Source organism: Neovison vison, chromosome 13, assembly GCF_020171115.1.
Source record: "Neovison vison isolate M4711 chromosome 13, ASM_NN_V1, whole genome shotgun sequence".
NCBI classification, from domain to species: Eukaryota; Metazoa; Chordata; class Mammalia; order Carnivora; family Mustelidae; genus Neogale; species Neogale vison.
In genome coordinates this window covers 48816454-48843274 of record NC_058103.1, presented here as the reverse complement: position 1 = coordinate 48843274, position 26821 = coordinate 48816454, and the positions used below count along the sequence as shown (strand labels likewise).

General features: G+C 35.0%; 1 protein-coding gene across 3 annotated transcripts in view; it reads right to left on the bottom strand.

Moving 5' to 3' along the window:
- Positions 1-26821, bottom strand: part of SOS2 (SOS Ras/Rho guanine nucleotide exchange factor 2) — an 83203-nt gene that overhangs the window by 37041 nt on the left and 19341 nt on the right. For 2 of the 3 annotated variants that reach the window (XM_044231876.1, XM_044231874.1), the window contains exons 2-8: positions 25332-25457; positions 22326-22457; positions 21026-21190; positions 17469-17672; positions 14925-15068; positions 10852-10962; positions 7256-7354 (exon numbers count right to left, since the gene is read on the bottom strand). In XM_044231876.1, coding sequence (XP_044087811.1) covers positions 7256-7354; positions 10852-10962; positions 14925-15068; positions 17469-17672; positions 21026-21190; positions 22326-22457; positions 25332-25457 — 981 coding nt within the window. The remainder of the gene's footprint in view (positions 1-7255; positions 7355-10851; positions 10963-14924; positions 15069-17468; positions 17673-21025; positions 21191-22325; positions 22458-25331; positions 25458-26821) is intronic. The other variant, XM_044231875.1, reaches the window with a different exon arrangement.

Below are 26821 nucleotides of genomic sequence, written 5' to 3'. Positions count from 1 at the left end.
GTATAAATATTCATAATTTTGTTAAGTGTTTAGACAAATAACAATAAACATTTATTGAGATTTTACTCTGTGCAGGTTCTTTTAAGCATTACCTTAATCTTAGTTACAACTCTGTAAGATAGGTACTATTATACATATGACAGATGAAGAAACCAAAGCACAGAAAGGTTAGGTGGTTCACCCAAGATGAACAGCACAGTCTATATTCAAACCCATGGACTCCACGGCCCATGTTTTTTGCCACACATTATACTGCCTCTCTACAATGGCACCAGACACAACTATGCAAAATACTGGTCTATGCCTAAATCTGGTGATCATGAGTCAAAGGGGACTCCTTCAACATTAAAACAAACTGGATAATTACGCTATTTAAGAAATGAACTTGGTGAGCTTAGAAAAGAAGTCAAAGACAGTAAATGCCCTTTCAACAACACCTAAACTAAGCAATAAGGTGGAAGCAATCTTTCATTAGGTGTAGTATCTTATGAACTTGACTGAAGAATACATTCCTTGCTTACTGATCATTATTCTACTTAGCTGTCTGTTAAGTATATCCTGCCCAAGATTTTACACTTTGTGTAAGTAATTTCATAACTCTATTAAGACTTCTTGAAACACTGAAATACTTCTTGAAATACATTCCTTGCTTACTGATCATTATACTACTTAGCTGTCTGTTAAGTATATCCTGCCCAAGATTTTACACTTTGTGTAAGTATTTTCATAACTCTATTAAGACTTCTTGAAATAATGCTTCTCTTGAATTCCTATAAAATGCTGTATCTACTGTGGATGTCTATATGCCTAAAGGTAAACTATAGTAAATTATAAATTTGTTTCTAATTCATTATACTAGGAGTGCAGTCTTGATGTGATATAATACATGTGATCAATTCTTTTTTTGTAACAATAAAGTTCTCTCTACATTTTCATAAAAACAGTGTTTTAGTAAATTTGGTAGGAAATTCAACTCATTATAACCTATCACTTGGGGCGCCTGGGTGGCTCAGTGGTTAGGTGTCTGCCTTTGGCTTGGGTCATGGCCCCAGCGTCCTGGGATCAAGCCCTGTATCAGGCCCCTTGCTCTGCGGGGAGCCTGCTCCTCCCTCTCCAGCTCCTCCATGCTTATGTTCCCTCCCTCGCTCGCTCTCTGTCATAAATAAATAAAATCTTTAAAAAAAAAAACAACTATCACTTTTATATGTGTTTTCTTAAAAAAATCGTTATTATTCCTTAGGACATCCTTGAATGATGTGTCAGTACTGAAAGAGTATTTATTATGTAACCAAATATTTCTTGTACTCTTTTTCAATAGCCAGAACATTAATTTCAACAGAGATGATCTCAAGCTTTTTTTTTTTTAAGATTTTATTTATTTATTTGAGAGAGAGAGAGAGAGAGAGAGAGAGACAGCGAGAGGGGAATACAAGCAGGGGGAGGGGGAGGGGGAGAAGCAGGCTTCCCGCTGAGCCGGAGCCTGACGTGGGGCTCGATCTCAGGACCAGGGGATCATAACCCAAGCCAAAGGCAGATGCTTAACAACTGAGTTACCAGGAACCCCAAGTTTTTTTTCTTAAATTTATTTGAGAGAAAGAGAGAGAGAGCAGGGGGAGGGACAGAGGGAGAGAAAGAGAGAATCCCAAGCAGATACCCCGCTGGATAATTTCTCTTGAGAGGAGAATTTCTATTCCTTCCATGACTAAATTTCCAAGGAATGACCAGAGAATTAAAGAGTATTACTTGAGGGGCAGCTGGACGGCTTGGTCAGTTAAGCAAGAGACTCTTGGTTTCAGCTCAGGTCATGATCTCAGGGTTCTGGCATCAAGCCGGGGTGGGGAGGACCCTAACACTCAGTGGGGAGTTGGCTTCGGATTCTTTCTTTCTGCCTCTCCCACCACACACACACTCTCTTAAATAATAAATAAATCTTAAAAAAAAGAAAATGTTAATTGGCCCTGAATACATCAATTCTGAACTAAGACCAGGTATGTTCTTACCAACTGAAGGATTGAGGATATGTTGGAATATAAGAAGTATATTATAAAGTCACTTACAAATCAGGAAATGAATTGGTTTTTTTCTTGCTCCTCTTACATAAGGATTAAATATACCTCAAGAAAAAAATCTATAATTTATCTGAGGAAAAAAAACAAACATAAAATGAAAGTACTTTGTGATCAACTTCAGAAGGATTAAATTTGAGGGGTGCCTAGATGGCACAGTAGGTTGAGCACCTGACTCTTGGTTTTGGCTCAGGTTATGATCTCACAGTAGTGAGATGGAGCCCCTAGTCGGGCTCTGTGCACTCAGTGCAGAATCTGCTTGGGTTTCTTTCTCCCTCTGCCTCTATCCCTCCATGCTCTCTCTTGTTCTCTCTCTAAAATAAGTAAGTCTTCTTTTAAAAAGGATTGAATTTGGAAAAAAAAAGAAAGAAATATATTATCTGTAAGATGAACTTTAAAACTATGAAAAGTTGCTATAAATAACAACCCAACAATGTACTATGAGATAATTTCAAGTAAACAATAGGTAATTCACTACAATTTCTCATTATATAGTTATTTTTTTATCTTGTTTATCATAAATTCTGGTTCTGGGAAATAAAACTTGAATAATATTTAAATGCTATGTCCACAAATGTATCTTCTTGGCACATGACTCAAACAAATATTCAGACTGAAACAGGCTTAAAACTGCTCTAGGATCGTACTTTCTTTTTTTTTTTTTAAAGATTTTATTTATTTATTTGACAGAGAGAGATCACAAGTAGGCAGAGAGGCAGGGAGAGAGAGAGGAGGAAGCAGGCTCCCTGCTGAGCAGAGAGCCCAATGCGGGACTCGAACCCAGGACCCTGAGATCATGACCTGAGCCGAAGGCAGCGGCTTAACCCACTGAGCCACCCAGGTGCCCCTAGGATCGTACTTTCTATTCCCTAAGGAATGTGACAGTCTTAAGTTACACTGGTACAGCCTTCTTTCTTAGGATTCTCATCCAAAGTAAGCTTAATATGAAATAAAATTTCTTTTGGATGAGTACTTAAGCCAAAGAATATCACAAAAGGCAATCTACAGAAATCGAAGAAAATATTGCAACTGGTACATATAATAAAGTATTAATATCCAGACTATATAAAGAACTCCTACAACACTACAACAGAAACACAAACAACCCCCCAAATAGCACACGGCTTATTTTTCCCAGGAACTTACACAAATGATTAATAAGCATATGAAAAGATGCTCACCATCACTAATCATTAGAGAAATGCAAATCAAAACCACAATGAAATACCACCTCACATCCAGCAGGACGGCTACTAACAAAACCCAAAGATATAGAAAATATCAAGTGTTGATGAGGATGTAGAGAAACTGGAATGCTTGTGCATTGCTGGTAGAGATGTCAAATGTTATAGTGCTATGGAATAAAGTATGGTGTTTCCTCAAAAAATTAAAAATAGAATTACCATCTGATTCATCAATTCCATTTCTACCCAACAGAACTGAAAAGCAGGCTCTTGAGGAGATATTTGTATACCACAGCAACATAATTTTAGAATACCCAGGAAGTAGAAGCAATCCAAATGTCAAGTCATACTGGCTGCATAACAATATATCTAACAGTACTGAAGAGGGTGGCTAAAATGGCTAAGAGGTGAAGTTTCATGTTATGTGTATTTTACAATTAAAAACTAATGTTTTAAAAGACCAACAGTATCACAGTAAGAACAAATTTAAGAGTAGAAAGTAGCTTCTCATCCCCCCATGTAATAATCTGTTTAGCTTATGTCTAGAATTAGTTCTTATTCCAGTATTTTTCAAACTGCATGTCATAATCCATTAGGGGATCATAATCCTTTTTAAAAGAAAGAAATGGAATAGAAGAGAAACAGCAGATACTGCAAGAAATGGTTAAGTGGCATTTCATGAAAGTTTTTCTTTCATATATATATGTGCGTGTGTATATATATGTACACACACAGCATGAAATTAAATGCCTTTCTTACTAAGGATTATTCCCACTATGTAATATAAGGACTAATTACCAAGGACAATAAATGCTAACAATTGGACCACATTCTAGAATATTTAGACCTTTCTGATCTCACTAATTGAGTTTTATGCTTACTGAGAACCAGTAATATATGTTTCCAAATATGTTTATGCAACTTGTGCTTATCATGTAATTATGTAATTTAATTACTCATTATATAGGTCAAAGAAATAAGAGTATAAAAGGAGATATTTATAGGGGCACCTGGGTGGCTCAGTCGGTTAAGCAACCGACTGATTTCAGCTCACGTCATGCATGATCTCAGGGTCATGAAACTGAGCTCCGTGTTCAATTCCGAGTGGAGTCTACTTGAGATTCTCTCTCCTCCCTCCTTCTGCCTCAAAGTCTGTTCCTGCTCTTTCTAAAATCAATAAAATAAAATCTTTTTTTTTTTTTAAAGAAGATATTTATATGAAAACTCAAGGCATTTTAAAGGCAAGCTCCATTAAAAAGGTATAAGGAAGGGCACCTGGGTGGCTCAGTGGGTTGGGCCGCTGCCTTTGGCTCAGGTCGTGATCTCAGGGTCCTGGGATCGAGTCCCGCATTGGGCTCTCTGCTCAGCAGGGAGCCTGCTTCTCTCTCTCAATCTCTCTCTCTCTCTCTCTGCCTGCCTCCCCATCTACTTGTGATCTCTCTCTGTCAAATAAATAAATAAAATCTTTAAAAAAAAAAAGGTGGCTCAGTGGGTTAAGCCGCTGCCTTCGGCTCAGGTCATGATCTCGGGGTCCTGGGATCGAGGCCCGCATTGGGCTCTCTGCTCAGCAGGGAGCCTGCTTCCCTCTCTCTCTCTCTGCCTGCCTCTCCATCTACTTGTGATTTCTCTCTGTCAAATAAATAAATAAAATCTTTAAAAAAAAAAAAAAGGTATAAGGAAGATACTATGAAAGATTTGGAAGAATTGTTAAGAACCTAGGTTTCTGCACTCAAGCTGTCTTTACAAACATCTCCAAATTCATGTACCATCTAAAAAGAAATGGAAAACAGAAATCACAGAAGATAATTTTTGTGATGTATGTAACAAAGATTTATGTTCAAGAAAAGATTTTACAAGTCAATGTATTAGCACATAAATACATATAAGTCAACAGATAAGCACATAAATACATATAAATGTTGATCTATAGGGGTTTTGTGGTTATTTAAATAAAATGTATATAATATTTTTAATGATTTTTTAAAGATTTATTTATTTGAGGGAGAGTGCATGCGAGGTGGGTGAGGGGCAGAGGGAGAGTGAATGCTCAAGCAGACTCCACACAGTGCAGAGCCCAACATGGGGCTCGAAATCAAGAGTGGCTGCTTAACTGAGTGAGCCACCCAGGCATCCTGATTCTTTATTTTAATTAGCTGACCAATTACAATGGTTAAGAGAAGATGGAGTCTAGTGATTAACTGGTAGCAAAGTAGGGAAGGCCTCAGGATGAGTTAGGCCATCACGGTTAATGCCCTAATCTCAGATGCAGACATAGTAGCTGTAAGATCAACCTTGAAGGTTTTAAAAGCCAATCATTCAGACAGGGTAAAAAATAAGCTTCAATTATAAAGTCAAACCAGAATTTTTAAATGTTGACAAATACTTGAAGGCAGTTTTAAGTCTAATGATAGGACTTCCAATTAGACATGAACACTATCCAAAAAAATTTTAGAAATCCAACACATCTGGGGCAGCCAATTTATTATTCATATGAAGCCTGCAATCATTTTTATGAGTTCTTTATGGATTCGTGAGTTCCCAGAGAGATATTCAGAATCAAGTTGTTCATCTACTTGTGCTCAAAAGCTTGTGAGCTTCAGCATCACATATTATAGGTAATAAGACTTAATAAAAGAATTCTTGAGATAGCTATTCATTAGAAATCACCAAATGAGGGGCACCTGGGTGGTACAGTGGGTTAAGCCTCTGCCTTTGGCTCGGATCCTGATCTCAGGATCCCAGGATCAAGCCCCACATTGGGCTCTCTGCTCGGCAGGGAGCCTGCTTCCCCCTCTCCCTCTGCCTGCCTCTCTGTCTACTTGTGATCTCTCTTTGCGTGTCAAATAAATAAAATCTTAAAAAAAAAAATCACCAAATGAATTCCTTGCCTTAGTGCCTACAGGATACAGAGTTATTCTGGCTTTAACATTATTACTAATGAGTTAGATGGAAAAAATCTGAACAGGTTGTCTACACCAACAACTTGGTACTCTAAAGAAGTATAAAATACACAGGCAGAAGGCTGTCTAGCTTCTAAAAAGCAATTTTAAAAGTTGCAGAAGAAAATTTTAATGAACAAGATATTTTGAAATAATGGGGCACCTGAATGGCTCAGTAGGTTAAGCATCCAACTCTTGATTTTGGCTAAGGTCATGATCTCAGGGTTGTGGGACTGAGCCCTAATTGCAGTCTATGCTCAGCATGAAGTCTGCTTATCTCTCTCCTCGGCTCCTCCCCACCCTTGCGCTTGCTCTCTTTCTCTCAAGTAAATAAATAAAATCTTTAATAAATAAATAAATGAATACATAAATACATACATAAAAAGAGTTCAAGTTTTAACATAATTTTTTGTTAGCTGTTGCTTTTGTTAGGGTCCTAGCTAAGAGAGAAAGAATACTATACTGCATGGTAAAAAAAAAAAAGTCAACTTTAAAAGTGCTTTTTTAATAAATTAAAACAAGATGGAAATTTAGACCAATGTTATACATAGAAGTTATCAATTACTTCCATAAGAGTTAAATCACTGTTACTGTGTGCCTCCAAAGAGTAAAAAGAAAGTAGTCTATGTTAGTACTTTGAAATTCTATATTATGAAATGACGGATAAAGACATATTTTCCTCTTCCTACCTTTGGTAATGAAATGAAAACAAAAAATATAGGCTCTTTGGAAAAGAAGGTAGACATTTAAGATATTTTATTTTATGAATAAAAAGCATTAAAAATAATATGACCAGATCAAAAACTAGTTCTTGGGGTACTTGCGTGACTCAGTCAGTTAACATTTGCCTTCTGCTCAGGTCACCACCCCAGGGTCCTCGGACTGAGCCCTACCTACACTGGGATCCCTGTTCCTCCGGGAGCCTGCTTCTCCCTCTGCCTCTGCCCTCCCCCTTGCTTATGCTTAGTCTCTCTCTCTCAAATAAATAAAATCTTTTGAAAAAAAAAACCTTGTTCTTAAGTCTCATAAATGCAAGTACTTTTGGCTCAGGAAGGTTTCACCTTACCTTTAATAATTCAAAATAGTGCCAACAATGATAAACAGGCACCAGCATAAGGCGTGGAAGGACATAACGAACTGCCTCTTTAAAACCATCAGCAATGGACTGCAAAGCAAAAAGATACAACTGTATATCTCTGGTATCAAGAATATATAACAGCAATGCCTAACAGAAATGCCTTATAAAAATACAAGATACAGACTTAACCAAAACTGTAACAGAAAGCATGTTCTAAATGGAAATTAAAGTGCTATAAAATGAAGGGTTTTTTCCTCCTTTAAGTTATTAGATAGATACATAAATTTCTTCATCTCTTAATACAGCAAAAATAACTTTCACAGCAGTCCTATATAACTTTTCTTCAAAAGCTTTTGCTTCCCCATACCCTGAAAAAATTTTGAAAGCTATACACTCTCTTGTATATTGAAATGTTTTAAGTTTAAGTGGTTATGAAGGATGTACTTTTGGGGATATTGTGTATCATAGATGTGACTTAAATATGTTTCACAAATGATTAAATAAACTTCAGATTTAGCTTATTTATTTTATGAAAAATACTTGTCATATAACTACATTGACAAAGCCAATCTTCACTGCCAAAATAAAGAGCTAGATTAGACAATTTCTGCACAAAGTCTAACTTCATTCTTACAGCCAAACATACATGTTGTTAATGTCACAGTTAGAAGTACAGGAAACATCTGGAAGAATCTCTAACTGCTTCTAACTCCATATCCCCAGTATGAGAACTTCACAAGCCTCCCCTCTCCTTTATTCTAATGTCCAATGAATGCTGAGATACTTTTTAAAATAATTAATTTTAACTCTTGTAAATGATCTCACTTCTTAATTCCTAGATATGGCAAGATATAGTTTGATATGACACGACATTTTAGCTACTACAAGTTTTTATTTTTAACACAATTACCCTATCTCCTGCTTTTAAAAATCCTTTTGCTTTGCACTCAATGAACTCTCCTATAAGAGCAAAAGGTTTTTGTTCCCCCTGGCTGGGACCCTGCAGGTTTTTATACCTTGGATCAGTGCATAATGGGAAATTCAATATGGCAAGCATAATGCATAAGAGAAGTTGAAAAAGAGAATACAAAAACACAAAAAAGGTAGCAGCCAGGCTAGAAACTGATTGCCTTATGACTGTCTGTGCCCTTATATCACCTGAAAAATCTTAGTGTACAGCTAGGCATACCCCAGTTCTGAAAACTAATTATCTGTAGGATAAATGATTTTCTAAAATTTGAGGGATTTAAAAGTTACTCATGTTGACTTTAAATGTCATCAGGTTGACTTATTTAAACGATTATTTCTCCTCATCAGATAAATAGAGATAACAGCAATATATGTGGAAAGAATCTCTTATGTTACTTCTTAAATATCCTCACAGGCAAACACTCCCATAGTTCTCATAAATTGTTAACTGAAGTTAAATTATAATTTGTTCAACAGACCTATTACAATTATATGCTTAGTCAACTTATTTTCCTAAAGATTAATTTCTTTCACCATATAATGAAAGATAGTGATGTGAATCACCTGATTTATTTTTATATATTTTATATATAATGCTTTACCTGGAACCAAGATGAAACTTTAAAATTAAGTCTATAAGATCAGTTATTTTGTTAATTGGCACTGAAATGGCTACTAAAGTGTATCCTAAAGTGCTAATGCAATGTGTATTTATAGTGAAGAACTAAAAATAAAACAAGTTAATGAGTATTTTAATATACGCCAAACATGCTTATGTACTTCCACTTGATTTTCACAAAAACCGTAACAGATATACATTATCATCATGTCAAAATTAGCAAACTAAGTCTCAGAGGTTAAGTGACTTGCTCAGGATACCATAATTATTGATTGGCCCAAAGGCAGAAGTTCTGACTCCTAAGCTAATATTCTTAGAGTGCACTACATATTTCTGAAGAAGTTTTTTGTTTTAGGTTTTTTTAATGAAGCATTACCTTCTTCACCTTACCCTGAATAGATCTTTGTAAAGTTAATACAGTACAAGTAAGTTTGGCATGAAAAGGGATTTTATTTAAGTCTTTAAATTTCACTGTATATCTGGAGCCACAGTTAAATAATTGAGTCCAAAAACATTCAAATCCCACAGTAAGAATTCCTAATAAAATAGGAATGAAACAAATGTTGTGAGTACTTTTAATGATTATGCAAAGATCTTACAGGTATACTGTCCCATTTAACTAACACTTACTTTATGGTTTATATGAATATATAGGATTTAGCTTAAGAAAATTATTTCTTCATTGAAGTAAGTTTTGAAAATTAGGTTAATTTTATTCCAAGTTGACAAGTTATTGAATACAGTAGAAGACTATAATGGGAATTTACAGTAAAGAAGGCAGGGAGAAGATTTTAAGGTCAGTTTTGAACACGTTATATTTGAAATACTTGTGGGATATCCAAGGGAGTTAGTTCAAAGGGAACCTGGTTATATGAAAATGTAAACAGACACACAGTGCTCATAAGAGTGTTATGTCTTGAAAATACAAATAGGAAGTCACCAGCATACAGGCAGCAGCTAAAGCAGAATGTACAGATAAAGTCACTCAAGGAATACAGCGGGGCAGAAGAGGGGCTGATAACTGAAGCTGAAAAACATTGGCAATTATGGAGACTAAGAAGTGAAAGAAGATCAGAATTAGGAGGAAGTATCGTGGGAGCCAAAAGGACAAGGAGGGAACAAATAGTACAGGCATAAATAGGAAATGAAAATATCCACTGGAAATCAAAATATACAAACAATGACAATTAAGCTCATTTTAAAGGCAGCTTTTAGTGTTCTAACCTGATCAGAATACAGATGGTAGCAGTTTGATAAAGAAGGGTAAAAAGTAGTATGAAGATAATTAGCTAAAAATAAAAAAAATGAAAGGGGCAACGGCTAGAGCGAAGAAAGTTTTGTTTATTTGCTGGTTTTAGGACAATAAAGACCATATTTACATGCTAAGGGAAGAGAGCTAGTCTACATGCAGAATGTTTCTACAGCAGTATAAAGTCAAGGATCTATGCCAGTGTAACTAACCTTTGCTAACTGAAAGAGTTAAAATGTAATTCTGTCTCTCCACTTTCTTTCATTTTATCTAACTGCATTACTGAATCAATTAACTTGTATAGTCCCCATTAATATCTCCTTTAAATTACAGGCCTGGTAGAGAAGTCAGTATGGATATTACATGAAGATATTCTCCAGTCTTTATGATTTCTGTTCCTGCTCCTGTAGGGAATAAGATCCTAAAAGAGCTCTGCATATTAATCTCTATATCCCAGAACTAGGATGTGCCAGATTCTTGTAGTCAATCAGTATGTGTAATAATATTCCATAAAAGATTTTTACATTTAGGACAGACTGAAAGAACTTGAAACAAAAAAACAGAAAATAATCTAAAACAAGCTTACAATGAACCGATTTTGAAGGACTGGTTAATTAGTTCTTTATGTGCTTTATGAAAGGATTCCAGAACTTACAAATGTTGAAGAATAAGATGGTGAGTTATTTCTTTGGTTGCTTTATAAAAACAAAAACAAAAACAAAAAACAAACATTCAATTTAAGTTTACCTGAAAGTGTAGAGCCACTGCAGGTCTGGCCATCAGCTTACTGAAATGTTCATTAAATTTTGGAGAAAGAATGTCCTGTGATAATGTTTCATAAGGATCAAATGCTTGCTCCTATTTTTTTTTTAAAAAGGAGAATGTGTTAGGTTTAAAAGAACATCTTTTCTACTAATATGGCAGATTATCTAATAGTAAATTTTTATTCAAGTTCTCAACTAGGTTTCAAAACTTTTGGGGGTCAAACAGTAACTTTAAGCTTAAATTTAAGTTTAAATTTAAGAAATTTTCTTAAATGTATGTAATGATCTCGAATGATACACGATCTTAAAACAGGTCACTGAATTTGCGGCCATAAGTTATCCAACTATTAAAATGCTTATCCACATTTACTTCCAGTAAATGAAGAGTATTTATTAGTAAAACAAGGTTGGGATTTGAAATTTCAGTTAGGCTTACCTAGGTTAAAGTGAGTTTACACCTAAGACACTCTCCAAGGAAGCAAAACCTGGTACTACTATTTTATCCACTCTACACTTTTCAAAATCAGAAAAAGAAAGCAAAGACTAATATATAGTAAAATAACAAGACAAAAATTGTCCATAATTGTAAATGTTTGTATTTCAATAAATTTCTATTACTTGACAATAATTCAATATTCCCAGTGTTTAGTTATAACTAAGAGACTTCTTTCATTTTTGTATTTTAAAAATACTGTATGTTTTTCAGAAAATAACAAATATTGGCGAGGATGAGAGAAACTTCAATTCTCATCTACCAGCAGTAGAAATATAAAATGGTGTAGCTCCTGTGGAAAACAGTTTAGCAGTTCCTCAAAAAGCTAATCAAAGAATTACCTCATGACCCAGCAATTCTACTACTGGACATATAATCCAGAAGAATTCAAAACAGAGACTCAAACAGATATTGTATGCCAATGTTCACTACAGCATTATTCACAATAGTCAAAAGATGGAAACACCATGTGTCCATCATCAAATAAATGGATAAACAAAACGTCATATAGATATACAGTGGAATATTACTCAGCCATATGAAGAGATGGAATTCTGACACATGCTGTGATGGATGAACCCTGAGAACATGTTAAGTGAAATAAGCAGACACAAAAGAATATTGCTAGGGGCGCCTGGGTGGCTCAGTGGGTTAAGCCGCTGCCTTCGGCTCAGGTCATGATCTCAGGGTCCTGGGATCGAGGCCCGCATCGGGCTCTCTGCTCAGCAGGGAGCCTGCTTCCTCCTCTCTCTCTGCCTGCTTGTGATCTCTCTCTGTCAAATAAATAAATAAAATCTTCAAAAAAAAAAAAAGAATATTGCTAGGATTCCACTTATATCAAGTATCTATTTTCATACAGATAAGAAGTAAATTAGAGGTTACTGGTGGTTAGATCAGGAGGGAGGGAAGAATAGGGAGTTACTGCTTAATGAGTACAGAGTTTCTGTTTGGGATGATAAAAAGGTTTTAGAAAAAGAGAGCAGTTGTATGGCTGTATAATATTGTGAATTTAATCAATGCCACTGAATTATATACTTAAAAATAGTTAAAATGGCAAATCTTATATAAAGTATATTTTAGCACAGTAACAAAATAAAAATTAAAAAATACACTGTTTTTGAACCATGATATCTTTAAAAGAATAGCAACCAACCTGGCTACAGATTAATATGCTAAGATATCACAATATAAAAACTTGCTAATAAAAATTAAGGCTGAATATTTTGCTTAGGTATCAGTAAGCGAATACTCTTCTACTATCAGTTTAATTGTCTCTAAAATGATGTAATAAAAGTGATCTATATTTCAAGAAAATATAGGCAAAGATTGTAACATTAGAAAATCTTTTACATGAAAACAAAAGAAAGCACTTTTATTGTTGTTGTTGCCATTTTCCAACAGCAATAAAAACAGCCGATGAATATACAAAGATGTTCACCATTAGTTTTAAAAATAAAAGCTTTTCTCAGGGCGCCTGGGTGGCTCAGTGGGTTAAAGCCTCTACCTTCAGCTCAGGTTATGATCTCAGGGTCCTGGGATCAAGCCCCACATCGGGCTCTCTGCTCAGTGAGGAGCCTGCTTCCCTCTCTCTCTCTGCCTGACTCTCTGCCTACTTGTGATCTCTGTCAAATAAATAAATAAAATCTTTAAAAAATAAAAAAATAAAAATAAATAAAATAAAATAAAAGCTTTTCTCCCCCCTCATTAGACTGGCAAAAATGAATAGAATAACAACTGGAGTTGTGGGGAAAAGAGCAGTATATATTAGAGCTTATTTGGAAGTAAATTTGGTAAAATGTTTTGAAGTTCTAAAAATGTCCTCTCTTTAATACTACAATTCCACTTCTAGGAATACATCCTAAAATAATTATTAGACTATGAAGACAGTATAAATATATTTGTTGTATGTTGTTTACAATAACAAAAAATGGAAACAACCTAAATATTCATTTATTAATAGTAAGGAGTTAAAATATGTTATGGTGTCTCCATATAACATGGTACTGATTCAGACTTAAAAAACAGTGTGAGGGGTGGGTGAAATAGGTGAAGAGAATTAGAGGTACAAACCTCTAGTGAGTAAATCACAGGATGAAAAGTACAGCATAGGTAATATAGTCAACAACACTGATAATGTTGTATGGTGACAGAAGATAACTATACACTTGGCAATGAACACTGTAAAGTACAGAACTGTTGAATTTCTATGTTACACACCTGAAACTAATAAAACATTGTATGCCAACTAAACTTCAACTGATATAATTAAAAAAAAAAGTGTGGAAGTCTTTTTATTAACAAGGAAAATGGAAAATGTTCATGATATATTAAGAATAGGAGACGGGTGCCTGGGTGGCTCAGCGGGTTAAGCCTCTGCCTTTGGCTTAGGTCATGGTCTCAGGGTCCTGGGATCAAGTCCCAAGTCAGGCTCTCTACTCAGAGGGGAGCTTGCTTCCCCCACTCTCTCTGCCTGTCTCTCTGCCTACTAGTGATCTCTCTCTGTCAAATAAATAAATAAAATCTTTAGGAGGAAAAAAAACCAGGAAAAAAATAGTAACAGTCTGTTTTTGTAAATACACAGATTTGTATCTATATATAGAAAAATATTTTTAAGGATTAAATAATATATGTTGTATGGGGCGCCTGGGTGACACAGTGGGTTAAAGCCTCTGCCTTTGGCTCAGGTCATGATCTCGGGCTCCTGGGATCAAGCCCCACATCGGGCTCTCTGCTCAGCGGGAAGCCTGCTTCCCCCTCTCTCTCTCTGCCTACCTCTCTGCCTGCTTGTGATCTCTCTCTATGTGTCAAATAAATAAATAAAATCTTTAAAATAATATATGTTGTAAAGATAAGTTATCTCTGGGTGTTGCTAAATTGAGTGACTTTCATTTTATACTTGCCTCTATTTTTCTGAGTATTTTTACAATGAGCTATATTATTTTTATAATCATCACTTAAAAGACAAAATGATTTTCACCTTGGGAAAAATATTAAAATATAAACCTCCTTTTCAATTTTTGGAAATTAAGACCATCTACAAAAGCTAAACAGCTACGGTCAAAAGAATCTATTTTCTTTCACCTTAAACGCATGTGCCATTAAAAAAAGTCCTAAATGTTGGGGCACCTGGGTGGCTCAGTGGGTTAAAGCCTCTGCCTTTGGCTCAGGTGATGATCCTGAGGTCCTGGGATTGAGCCCCGCATCGGGCTCTCTGCTCAGTGGGGAGCCTGCTTCCTCCGCTCTCTCTCTGCCTGCCTCTCTGCCTACTTGCGATCTGTCAAATAAATAAATGAGACTCTGGGGAGGGGGGGGAAAGTCCTAAATATTACTACCCAACCAACTTTCACCATAAATATTATCATAAATACACTATAATACACTATAAAATAAGTGTCACTAAAAATATAGACAATGCAATTTCAGTTTGCTACTGGTTCAATGCAAAATATTGTTTTATAGCAGTCAGGAACATCCTCTAATTTTCACAGAGAATATCTTACTAAATTTTTTAATACACTATCTAAAACTTCAATGAGAATTACAAAATAGTTTTGTAAACTTACTTCTGCCAAATCTTCAAAACAGCTTCCAGCTAACGGATGAGGACTGCTTTCATCAGTCATTTCAACTGTGTCTTCAATCAAACCTAAAAGTTTCACAGTTAATTCATGTATATCTGAAATGTTACTGAAAATCTTGTCAATATCCTGAAAAAAAGAAAAGTTAAGACACGTGAGGTTGAAATAGTTTAACAATTACTAAATATAAGTAATATAAGTGTTAAGGGTGCATTTTCATCCAACTGCATACTAATATATTCCAAGGCATATATTCTATAACAAAGCATAAGTCCATCATGAATATAAAAGCAAAATTTAAAAAACCTTCTGAATTACACGCAGTAAATTTATTGGGAAATACAGACTGCAGATAGTTTTGTTCAACAATTCTAGAATCTCCTATAGTGAATAAATCTAAACAACTCTTTATATAGAGAATTCTGGCATTTGAATATTTTAAAATTGGCTAAAAGGATAAAAACCTTTATCAAGGTCTTACAGAGCTAGTTAACCAAAGCTGGGTTCAAAATGAAGACATGACTCCTAATCCAAATACAATCGAGTTTCATAATTTGTGACCTGTCTCCTAAATGTGGGGACGAATTAAGACTTAATTCAAACTTCCATGTGTGAATTACATCTGAATTAAGCAATGTTAAGTCTTCTGGACACAGACCATTATGACTAATTATGCAGATTATGGTCAACTATCATCATTCTTCTATCTTGTAATGGAAACATTACATGCTATGGAACATAACAGACCTGAGTATGGATCTTGGCCCCATACCTGTTAGATAAATGACTCTGGAGCAGGTCACTTACTGTGTTTCAGGCACTATTGTAAGTACTTGACATGTAATCTCCTAACAGCCTTATTAGATAGGCACTATGATCATCCTCATTTTTACAAAGGAGGAAACCAGCTCAGAACAGTTAAGTAATTTGCTCAAGGTCACATAGCTGGTCTACTACATTCATTTGTAAGGTTCCTAGTAGGATTAAATGAGATGGTTTCTACAAACTGCTCTTGGCATATATTAGGTTATCCACAAACGTGAGCGAGCGTCTTGAAGACAAAGGGGTAGGGCCTAAACGAGTAAATTAAGATTAGTTTTAAGTCACTCATTGCTTTATCAAATATTTGCTGAGTACTATGCTCTGATCTCAGATGGTCTTTACCTCAAAAATTTACAGTATTTTTGAGACTAAAAAATTCAATAGAAAAAAATACAGTAAATATAGTGAATCCATATCTAAATGCTAAAAAAAGCTAAAAAGGATACAATATGAAGGGAAAAAAGGAATTCCCTCTTTCTCTTAGCCCTTCAGTATCATGAAATTTTTTGCCAAATCAGTACTATCAGTGAGAAGAGATCCCATAAAAATTAATTCCTGAGGAATGAAAACTAATGGGCCAAAGAAGATAAAATAAGCTACCAGTATCTGCTAGGTATTTATTTTTAGAACCAGTTATACTGTGGTATAAAAGAACTCAAGTTCAAGATCAACCTCTGTAACTAACCTACCAAATCATAATCATTTTGTGTAAATTTCCTCATCTCAGTGAGGTAGAGATATTAATACCTGTCTTATCCATCTCAGAGGAGGTTATAAGGGTCACATAAAACAGACAGTACTTTGAAAATGACAAAATGCAATTACTTAAAGCATTGTGTCCAGTGGGAGCTGCTACAAAACATTAAACTAAACATACGTACAAAAAAAAAAAAGTGAACTAAAAAACCTTACATTATCACTGAAACTCATGCTTTGGAAAAGAATCAAAGAGGCTAAATCACTTCCTAATCTTAAACACTCAGCCAGCTGTGTCTGCACATTCACTCATGTAATAGTTATTTGGGGGAGGAAGTCAGGAGGTAGAAAAAAGGCTGAATACTTAAAGTGAAGGGCAGACACAGACATCTAAGGAAAAATAAGTCATGGGATGAAGGAAGGAAAGGAAAAAAAAACTTTTTAAAAAAGACACTATTTGTCTAGCTTTATTCCTTAAGTTGACTTTAGAAGCTACAGTAGTTAAGAAAAAGAAGGACAAGGCTCCCATCCTATTTCCCACCACTTCTATCCCATTTTCCAATGGAATAGCTCTGTCTTTGTTTATATGGCACTCTGCATAAACTTCTTAAAAAGCTCCACTGCTAAAACTTTAAGCCACTGCCTTCAAGTACCTACCAAAAGACATGAAAAAGTACTAAGTCTTTCTTTTCTAGACCATACATCTTTTTCACTATGTGAAAACGAATGATTATAAACCTCAAATCTTGCACAGCGGAATTATTTCATTCCCATGTAGTCCCCCTTTCTAATCAGGGCAGCTGTGTGCACTTATGTCTAACGTTCACTGTCATGCCCTTTATGTGGAACAATTCACATATTTTTAAAACTATAAATACTACATAATAGAGTATTTTTGCTTATATACTCCAAATATAAAAATTTCTTATTTATGATTTTAAGCTGCTATTTAACTTTTGATTACACAGAATTTCAACTTGGTACATAGTTTCAAACCAAAAAGGTACTTACAGAAGGTTTAAACAGCTTTCTGTCAGAAAGAAAGGCTTCTCGAAACACTTTTATGATCATATTTAGTTCCCGTAGATACTGCCTTTCTTCTGCAATTTCAGTTCTGATAAGGTCATAGTAGTTTAATTCACCTGAAGAAGTAGGTTCATCTTCACAGAGAGAAACCAAACCTATATCATCCTGATCAAACATGTCCATCAAAACCTGACAAATATAAGTAATACTGAAACTTATTTTCCATACTTTTATAAAATGGTCTCAAGGTATTTAGAATTAAAACATTACACAATGAGAGTTATGTGTATTACAAACTAATTTATGTAAGAAAATTCAAATAAGAGAAATATGAAAAGTTGAAGGGAAAAAACATTCAAAACTGGATATGCACAGATAGATAGATATTTATGGAAAGAAGATAAACCTAATTTATATAATATGTGTGTATACACATATATGTGTGTATGTACATACATACACACACATAAACACACATATATAATCGCAAAAAAGAGCATACCTTTGAAGGACAACAATCTGAGCCAAAATCCTGGTTCAACCACTTACTTACCTGTGATTACAGACAAGTTATTTATTCTTTTTAAAGCAGGTTCCTTCTACGTAAAATGTAACTTATAAAAAAATTCAATGAGGTAATGTACGTAAAATGCATACTACTATGTCTGTAAAGAGCAGGCATTCAAAGTAGTGGTACTTCTTTGTCCTACTGTAAAGAAAGCTATACACACTTGGAGAAAAAGAAAAGGATACTATTGTGGAAGCACATGACAGAACATAGTGTGATGCTTTTCTAATGCATATTGACTATACCAGCAACAGCTATTAAGCAGTTAAAGAAGGTGCCTATACCAGTGCAGGAAGAGAGGACTGTTAGGAGATTGGTTACATACAGGAGAACAGATCAAATAAGAAAATATATTACGAAAAATGGGAGCCAGATTTCTGTCAGAAAGACAGTTACAAACATGAACAAGGGTAGGCTAAAATGAACCCTGTGGTATTAGTTTTGAATTGGAGATATCTGTGAATTCATATATAGATAGATAATTCCTTTTTGGTAGACACAAAGTAGTTCTTGAGTTAGAAGCTTAAGCCTGAGAGAATGGTAAAGCAGCAGATTTTCCAAAATTGTTATACCCACTCAGAAATAGGTCAATAAATACTATCTTCTAAGCAGAACTGAATTACTACCTGTCTTATAGGTCCATTCCCACCTAAATGTAGGTTGGTGCTAACATATATCACCTATGTTGGAAAAGAAACAACTTGTGAAAGTACACGTCTGTATTAGCTTTCTTGGGCTGCCATAACAACAAAAACATTGGTAAGAAATAAATATAGATGTGTTGTATACATATAATGTATATATACACACACAGTCCCCAAATCTGGCCTCTAGAGACCAGAACATGTACACTGTAATAGCAGTGAGCTTATCTAGCACCCAGATCTTGGTTTCTAAATACCATTCTTCACTAAAAGGAACCTGGAGTTTTTAGAAAATGACTAATCAGGCTTGAGCAGCATGTAAAGAAAATTTGAACCCGGAACATCTTCTGTCAAAGGAAAGTGTTCAAAGAATGATACAGAGAGAAGCTAACTTAAAGGAACTCCCACTGGCCAGATCTGGAACAATGTGAATTATCAAAATAAGTAATGAAATAATGGAGAGCATATTAAATAAGAATCCACGAGTCTATATTAAAATAAACAAATGAAGAAATTTCAAGTGCAAAGAGGAACAAGATATTCACAATCTCAAAATATTCCACAAAATATTTATTAATTACAAAAGGGAAATTGGGCAGAGAAGCCTGGAAAACAGCCCTTAATCAAGTGATCAAAACGAACGTCACCAGAAAAGGGACAAATCAAAACTGCATGCCATGTGAGAAATGCAATGAAAAGAGTACAGCATTCTTCTAGGATATTCCTGGCCAAAGATGCATAACCTAAATCTAATGAAGAGAAAATATCAGAAAAAAACTGAAGTAAGGAACTTTTTCTTGTGGAGCCCAATGTGGGGTTTGAATTCGCGATCCTGAGATCAAGACCTTAGCCAAAATCCAGAGTCGGATACTTAATTGACTGAGCCCCAGTAAGGGACATTTTAAACAATAACTAGTTGAATCCTCAAAATTATCAAGGCCGCAAAGGTTAAAGAATTATGAGGAACTCTTCTAGACAGAAAGATAGATGACTAATTCTGGACTGGATCATTCTGTTATAAAGGACATCACTGGAACAATGGGCAAAACCTGAATGGGGCCTGAAAATTACAGAGTATAATGTATCAAAGTTAATTTCATGGATTTTGATTGTCATACTATGGGTATGCAGAAGAATGTTTTTATTTGTAAACTATGTTGGCAACTTACTCTCAAATGGTTCAGGGCACAGGGGAGTATCTTTTATTGTACCTGCAACTTTTCTAAGGTCTGAGAAAGAAATTTTTTTTTTAAAAGCATGTAATCATAACTTTAGAAGTCAAAATAGAAATGTCAAGGAATTTCTACTATGAAATTCAAGTGAAAAATGATCTTTGAGACCAAGACACACTAGAGCAGATCTCAACCATAACTGCACATCAGAATCACCGGGGATGCTTTCAAAATACACTGAGGTTAGAGTCCTAAACCAGGCCAAGTAAATCAGAACCTCTGGGAGTAAGATGCGGGTATCAGCAGTCTTTCTGGTAGTTCTGATGTACAATCAAAGTAGAGAACCACTGGCATGTGCCAAGTTCTAGGGGTCATTCACCCTTAGCGGTCTAGTTTAGGCACCTTATCTATGAAGTGTTCTCCTCCATGCTAGAGGTGATCACTTTCTCCACTGTATCTTTGGCTTATGATAGTTTTTAATCACACTATGCTGCAATTATTATATTTTTTACAATATTTTTATTTCCCACTAAAATGAATTCCTTCTAACACACGGATTGCTGTCTTGTTCAATGTGGTACCATTAATGCTCAGGACAGCGACTGGCACATAGACAGATACCCAAAAATGTTGATTGAAAAAGTTAAAAAAAAAAAAAAAGTAGAAAGGAAAGAAAAGGAGGAGAAAGGAAAATAAAGAGATTCAGTTTCTTCCCCCAGAGGCTTATAGCCAGGAAGCAACAAGGTAACTTACAAAAAAAGTATTAGAAGCAAGAACACTGGAATCACAGTATTTTGCTCTCTACCTGTGCCCCACTGTTCTGTGAAACCAAAGTATGCTTTTCAAAATTACTTGTACTTAAAAGTACCTGAATGCTCTGTATACATTTTCTTTCTAAAAAGATAAAATTCTAACTATTTTTCTTAAATTGGCTTGAGGCTTTGGATGTTTTTTTCTTGTAGGTAAAAGATTCCTGATGGGGTAGGGGGGAGATTCCCATCCTGCCATATGCTAAAAATAACATGGTTTGTCTAAAATGCCAGCATTTTTGTCTCCCAACACCAGGAATTATAAAAATTATGAATATCAACATGTATAAAAAAGGTCGAGATGACATACAGTCACTATATTCAAGTTTAAATACCTTTTAACACTTACCTTATCTGCACACATTGACACTTTAATGTCCTGCTGAGATATTTCATAATGTCGGATATTAAAAACATAATTACCAGCCAGCTTCAAAATATCAGCTGAGATATACTCTAATACAGCCACAATATACAGGGATACCTGATAGTCCACTTTGTACCCTAAAACTTCCTGTGGAAAAAAAAACAATTTAATTCCCAAAAAATGGCACTGTCAAGTATCACTTAGACACTTAAAAATGTTTTCCAACATTCTTGCTTACAAAGAAACTTTCTATAAACCAAATGTCTAAAGTTATAGGTATAATAGGATACAGAATGAGCCACTGGTCCCAGTATGAGGGGTTTTTAAGAAAGAATCTAATCTAACATCTGCCTTTAGTATCAAGGAAGAGATTATTGATTTAATATAGAAATCTTGGCCAGGACTTCACTGAAAACCTCTTAATTAATACTTTATCCAAAACCCATTAGACAAGTATCTGCTATCTTCAAGGACCTGTAACCAATATCCCCAAATGACCGTGGTTTGTACTGAGGGGAGGATGTGTGCATATGAGGGAGGAGTTAGGGGATGTCTTGAAATTGCTACCAAGAGGGCATTCAAATCCACATACATCAAATATTCTCTATAGATCAAATAATATTCCCTAGTCTATTTTTTCAATGCACATAAACATATCTATGATAAATACAGATTAATTTTAAAACAGTCAAAACCACCATAGCTTTTGACTACATATATAATATATATATATATATATATATATTTTAAAGATTTTATTATTTATGTGACAGAGAGCAGGAGAGAGAGAGAGAGAAAGCACAAGTGGGGGAGGGGGAGAGGGAGAAGGAGAAGCAGACTCCCCACTGAACAGCTCAAAACCAGGACCCTGAGATCATGGCCAGAAGGCAGACACTTAGGTGACTGAGCCATCCAGGTGCCTCGACAATATATGCGTGCCTAACAAGAGGTTGAGAATCAGTTAGGGGTAGTACTCAACAGAAGATACCACAAAGATGTATTATTGCTTATCGATAACTTTTAATATTATTTGAAAGGAAATCCGATTTTATCAGTTATTTATTTTTATTTGTGCACACATTTATATATATATATATATATATATACACACACATATGTACATATGTGTATGTACAAGTACATCCAAGTACACACAAGTACATGCACATACTACTAACATAGACCATGCTATAGAAGTACTATATAAATACACCAATATATTATTAGGTATTATTCATGACAAAGAACTTCCCAATGTTTAAATATTCTTTTTTTTTACTACCTTCAATGAAGGATGGATTTTGTCCACAGGCAGTAGGAGAGGATTTCTTCGTTTTCGTTTTTCTATGGCAGATTGTGCATCAGCAATAGCCCACTTATCAATTGGATGAGGAAAGGTCTTTTGAACACGTTCCTGTTCAGATCACAGCAGTACTATTGTTAATAGAAGTGTTCATAACTTTTTCATACAAAACTAAATTTTATCATCGCTAATGCTACAGAAAATAGTGACATAACATGTTCAGATTCCTGTAATAACTACTTATTTTTAAAAAAGAATCAACAGGACTCTCAAGACTTTTTCCACACAATTCCCAGGAGTGAAGAAAAAGGTGAAATTTAAACAGAACACTTTAAGCACAAGCATAACTAAGATGGAATGAGAACTAGGAAAAGTAGTAACATTAGGAGAGATTAAAACCAGTATGAAATACTCACCGGTGATTTTACATAAGGTTCCTAGGGTTAAAATTATTTACCTAGCATAAGCAGTTAATTCATTATTATACATTATTATACAGCAGTCTCCTTTTGCTAACCTTAGAGCTTCTATCGAGAATTTTTTTTTTAGAGTAGAATTTTATATTTTTTTTTTTAAGATTTTATTTATTTATTTGTCATAGAGAGAGAAGCGAGAGCAAGCACAGGCAGACAGAGTGGCAGGCAGAGGCAGAGGGAGAAGCAGGCTCCCTGCCAAGCAAGGAGCCCGATGTGGGACTCGATCCCAGGACGCTGGGATCATGACCTGAGCCAAAGGCAGCCGCTTAACCAACTGAGCCACCCAGGCATCCCTAGAGTAGAATTTTAAAAAGAAGATGCCTTGTACCTCTTCAAGGTTCAAGTAGGTGACAAAGCTCAAAATGGCTTCAGGAAACACATCTTCTGCCAAAAACAATCTAAGCCTTTTAGGTTACTATTATGGTTCTTTTAATCTAGAATTTAACCAGTGGTTGACATGAATAATGAGAACTAATGATAGGTGAATCAAACTCCAATTTGTAGCAGGACTTCCTATTTTCTAAAATTATGTTCTCCTCTTTTAGCATATTTAGCTATTGAGAAGTATGCTTTTTTTTATACTTAATGTCTTACGAGTTGAGAGTAGGGAACCAAATGCTTTAATTCCAAGAGTCCCAAAAAATCTTAAGGTCTCAATTCCTCCAAATTAAGATTTTCCTTCATACTGGAAGTTGCTGCTTTATTATAGAAACAATTTTCAAAAGAAAGGTAATGTAAATAGTAAAGTACAAAAGTAATTTCTGAAAGCTGTACTGATATGTATTTCTAAAAACCTAAAAATACTCCCATGTAACTAAGCCAAAACAAGTATTTTAGCACTAATTCACATAATTTTTAGAGGCATGTCTGTATATTAATCGAACAGTAAATATCCTTAAGATTTTTACTAGTCCTTTATTAAAGTGATATTTATATGCAGTAAAATGCACAGATCTTAAGTGTACAATTCAGTGTTTTGGTGAAAAATGCTTACACCTGTGTAACCATCAGTTTAATAAAGATACAGAATATTTCTATCATCTCACAGGCAACCACCATTCTGATGTCTATCACCATTAATTTTAGCTGTTTCTGAACTTCATATAAATATATCATACCATATGTACTCTCTGAGGTCTGGCTTTCTTCATTCTATATAATGTCTGTGACTTATAGCCATGTTATTGCACATATCAATAGTTCATTCTTTCATTTTATTACTGAATAATATTCCATTTTATAAATCAACCACAATCTGTTTATTCATTTTCTTGTTGATAGAAATTTGAGTGGTTTCCAATTTTTGGTTAGTATGAATAAAACTGCTTGGACATTCATACATAAGTCACATTCTGAACACATATTTTCATTTCTCTAGGTGAAATATTTAGGAGTAAAACTGCTGGGTATAGGGTAGATATACTGTATATTTAAATTTGTAAGAAACTGCCAAAGAATGTTCTAAAGTGGTTATACCATTTTATACTCCCACTAGCAATGTGTAAGAGTTCTAGTCATGCTACATTGTATTTGGTGTTATTAGTCTTTAATTTTGTCCCTTGAAAGCAGTGTGAAACGGTACTTCAATATGGTTTTAATTTCTATTTCCCTGTGACTTAAGAGCTTGAAAGGCACCTGGCTGGCTCAGTCAGTCAAGTATGCAATTCTTGATCTTGGGCTGTGAGTTTGAGTCCCATACTGGGTGTAGGGATTACTTTAGGGGCGCCTGGGTGGCTCAGTGGGTTAAAGCCTCTGCCTTTGGCTCAGGTCCTAGGATCGAGCCCTGCATCGGGATCTCTGCTCCGCAGGGAGCCTGCTTCCTCCCCTCTCTCTCTGCCTGCCTACTTGTGATCTCTGTCAAATAAATAAATAAAATCTTTAAAAAAAAAAAAAAAGAGCATGAGCATTTTTCATGTGCTTATTGCTCAATATCATATCTTCTTTCTTTGAAGTATCTGTTTAAGACTTTTGTCCATTTTAGGGAGGAAGGTGTCTTTTTATTATTGTCTTGTAGGAATCAGCATTTTGGATACATCCTATGTAAGGAATATATATCACAAACATTTCTCCTGGTTTGTCACTTACACCTTTTTCATTTTCTTGTTAATTTTATTCTTTAACACTTACTGCATTTTGAGTCCTCTGTAAAAAAAAAATATTTGGTTAACCCCAGGTTAAGAAGATATTCTCTGCATTCTCTTCTAAAACTTTACAGTTTCAGCTTTTATGCTTAAGACCATGATGCATCTTGAATTAATTTTTATATGAAATAGATTTCAAGGGTTTTTCCCTCATAAATGTATCCAGTTATTTTAGCACTTTTTTTTGCTGAAACACTTTCTTTTCCCCACTGATTTGCCTTGATACCTTTATTGAAAATAAACTTGGCACATATTCCACATATGATTTCAACGGTTTCAGTTTCCATAATGATTTAGAATGATAAAGATTTAATTTAAAAATCTGTACAATGGTTCAGTGATATTTGAAATATCAAAATAGTTTTTACCTCCACATCTTGAACAGTCCTTGGTTGAGCCATGCATAATTTATTAAGCAGCTGAAAAATCAGCTCTTCAATATAAGAGAGAGATTCTTCATTAGCTGAGAGAGTGGGGTGTACTTGCTCTTGAACCTTTAAAAAAAAAAAAAGAGTTCACAGTTAAAATACAGGCCAAAATATTTATATCAAAGTCAGAGAATCATGGGGCGCCTGGGTGGCTCGTCATTAAGCAGCTGCCCTCCGTTCAGGTCATGATCCTGGGGTCCTGGGATCGAGCCCTGCATTGGGCTCCCTGTGCTGCAGGAAGCCTCTTCCATTCTGCCTGCTTGTGTTCCCTCTCTCGCTTTCTTTCTGTCAAATAAATAAAATCTTTTTTTTTTTAAGATTTTATTTATTTATTTATTTATTTATTTATTTCTTAAAGATTTTATTTGTTTATTTGACAGAGATCACAAGTAGACAGAGAGGCAGGCAGAGAGAGAGAGAGAGGGAAGCAGGCTCCCTGCTGAGCAGAGAGCCCGATGCGGGACTCGATCCCAGGACCCTGAGATCATGACCTGAGCCGAAGGCAGCGGCTTAACCCACTGAGCCACCCAGGCGCCCCAGATTTTATTTATTTATTTGACAGAGAGAGATCACAAATAGGCAGAGAGGCAGTCGGTGGGGGGGGGGGGAGCAGGCTCCCTGTCGAGCAGAGAGCCTGATGCAGGGCTTGATATCAGGACCCTGAGATCATGACCTGAGCCGAAGGCAGAGGCTTAAACCCACTGACTCAGCCACCCAGGTACCCCAAATAAATAAAATCTTTAAAAAAAAAAAAAAAAAACCTCAGAGAGTCTTATTTATAATTATTAACATTTTACTGGAATAGTTATTCAAATACAAACATAAAACAAAAAAGTGGGGGAAAACCCACCTCTAATTGTTGCTCTCGGTAAACTTTCTTTAACTCACAGAGCAGAAACTAACAGAAAACTTAAGTAGTCTAAGACCTACTTTTGTAAAAACCAAAAACAAAACAAAAACCTACAGACTTTAATACAGAATATTTTTTAAAGTATGCATTTTAAAATAGTTTCTAATTTCCATTATGGCTTCCTCTTTGACATTTAGAATTTAGAAGTATATTTCTTCATTTCTGAACCTATAGTATTTTTTTAAGTTCTCCTTTTTACCGATTTCTAGAATAACTGCATTATGATCAGAAAACATACTTTCTAGGAGTTCAATCTTTTTAACTTGTTGAGACTTGTTCATTATATAGGTCTAGATGGCGTCACTGACAAACTTAAACATTAAGAAAGAAACTAGAAGAACAACAAAATAGACAAAAAGAAAAAAAGAACAGAACAGATTTCCCAACTTTTTGTGAGACTAGCCTTGATATAAAAGCTCAAAAAAAAGATGAAAATAAGCCATCTTTACTCATCAGCTTAGAAATAAAAGCCTAAGTAAAATATCAACTAAATTCCATAATACATATTAAAAAAAAAAGA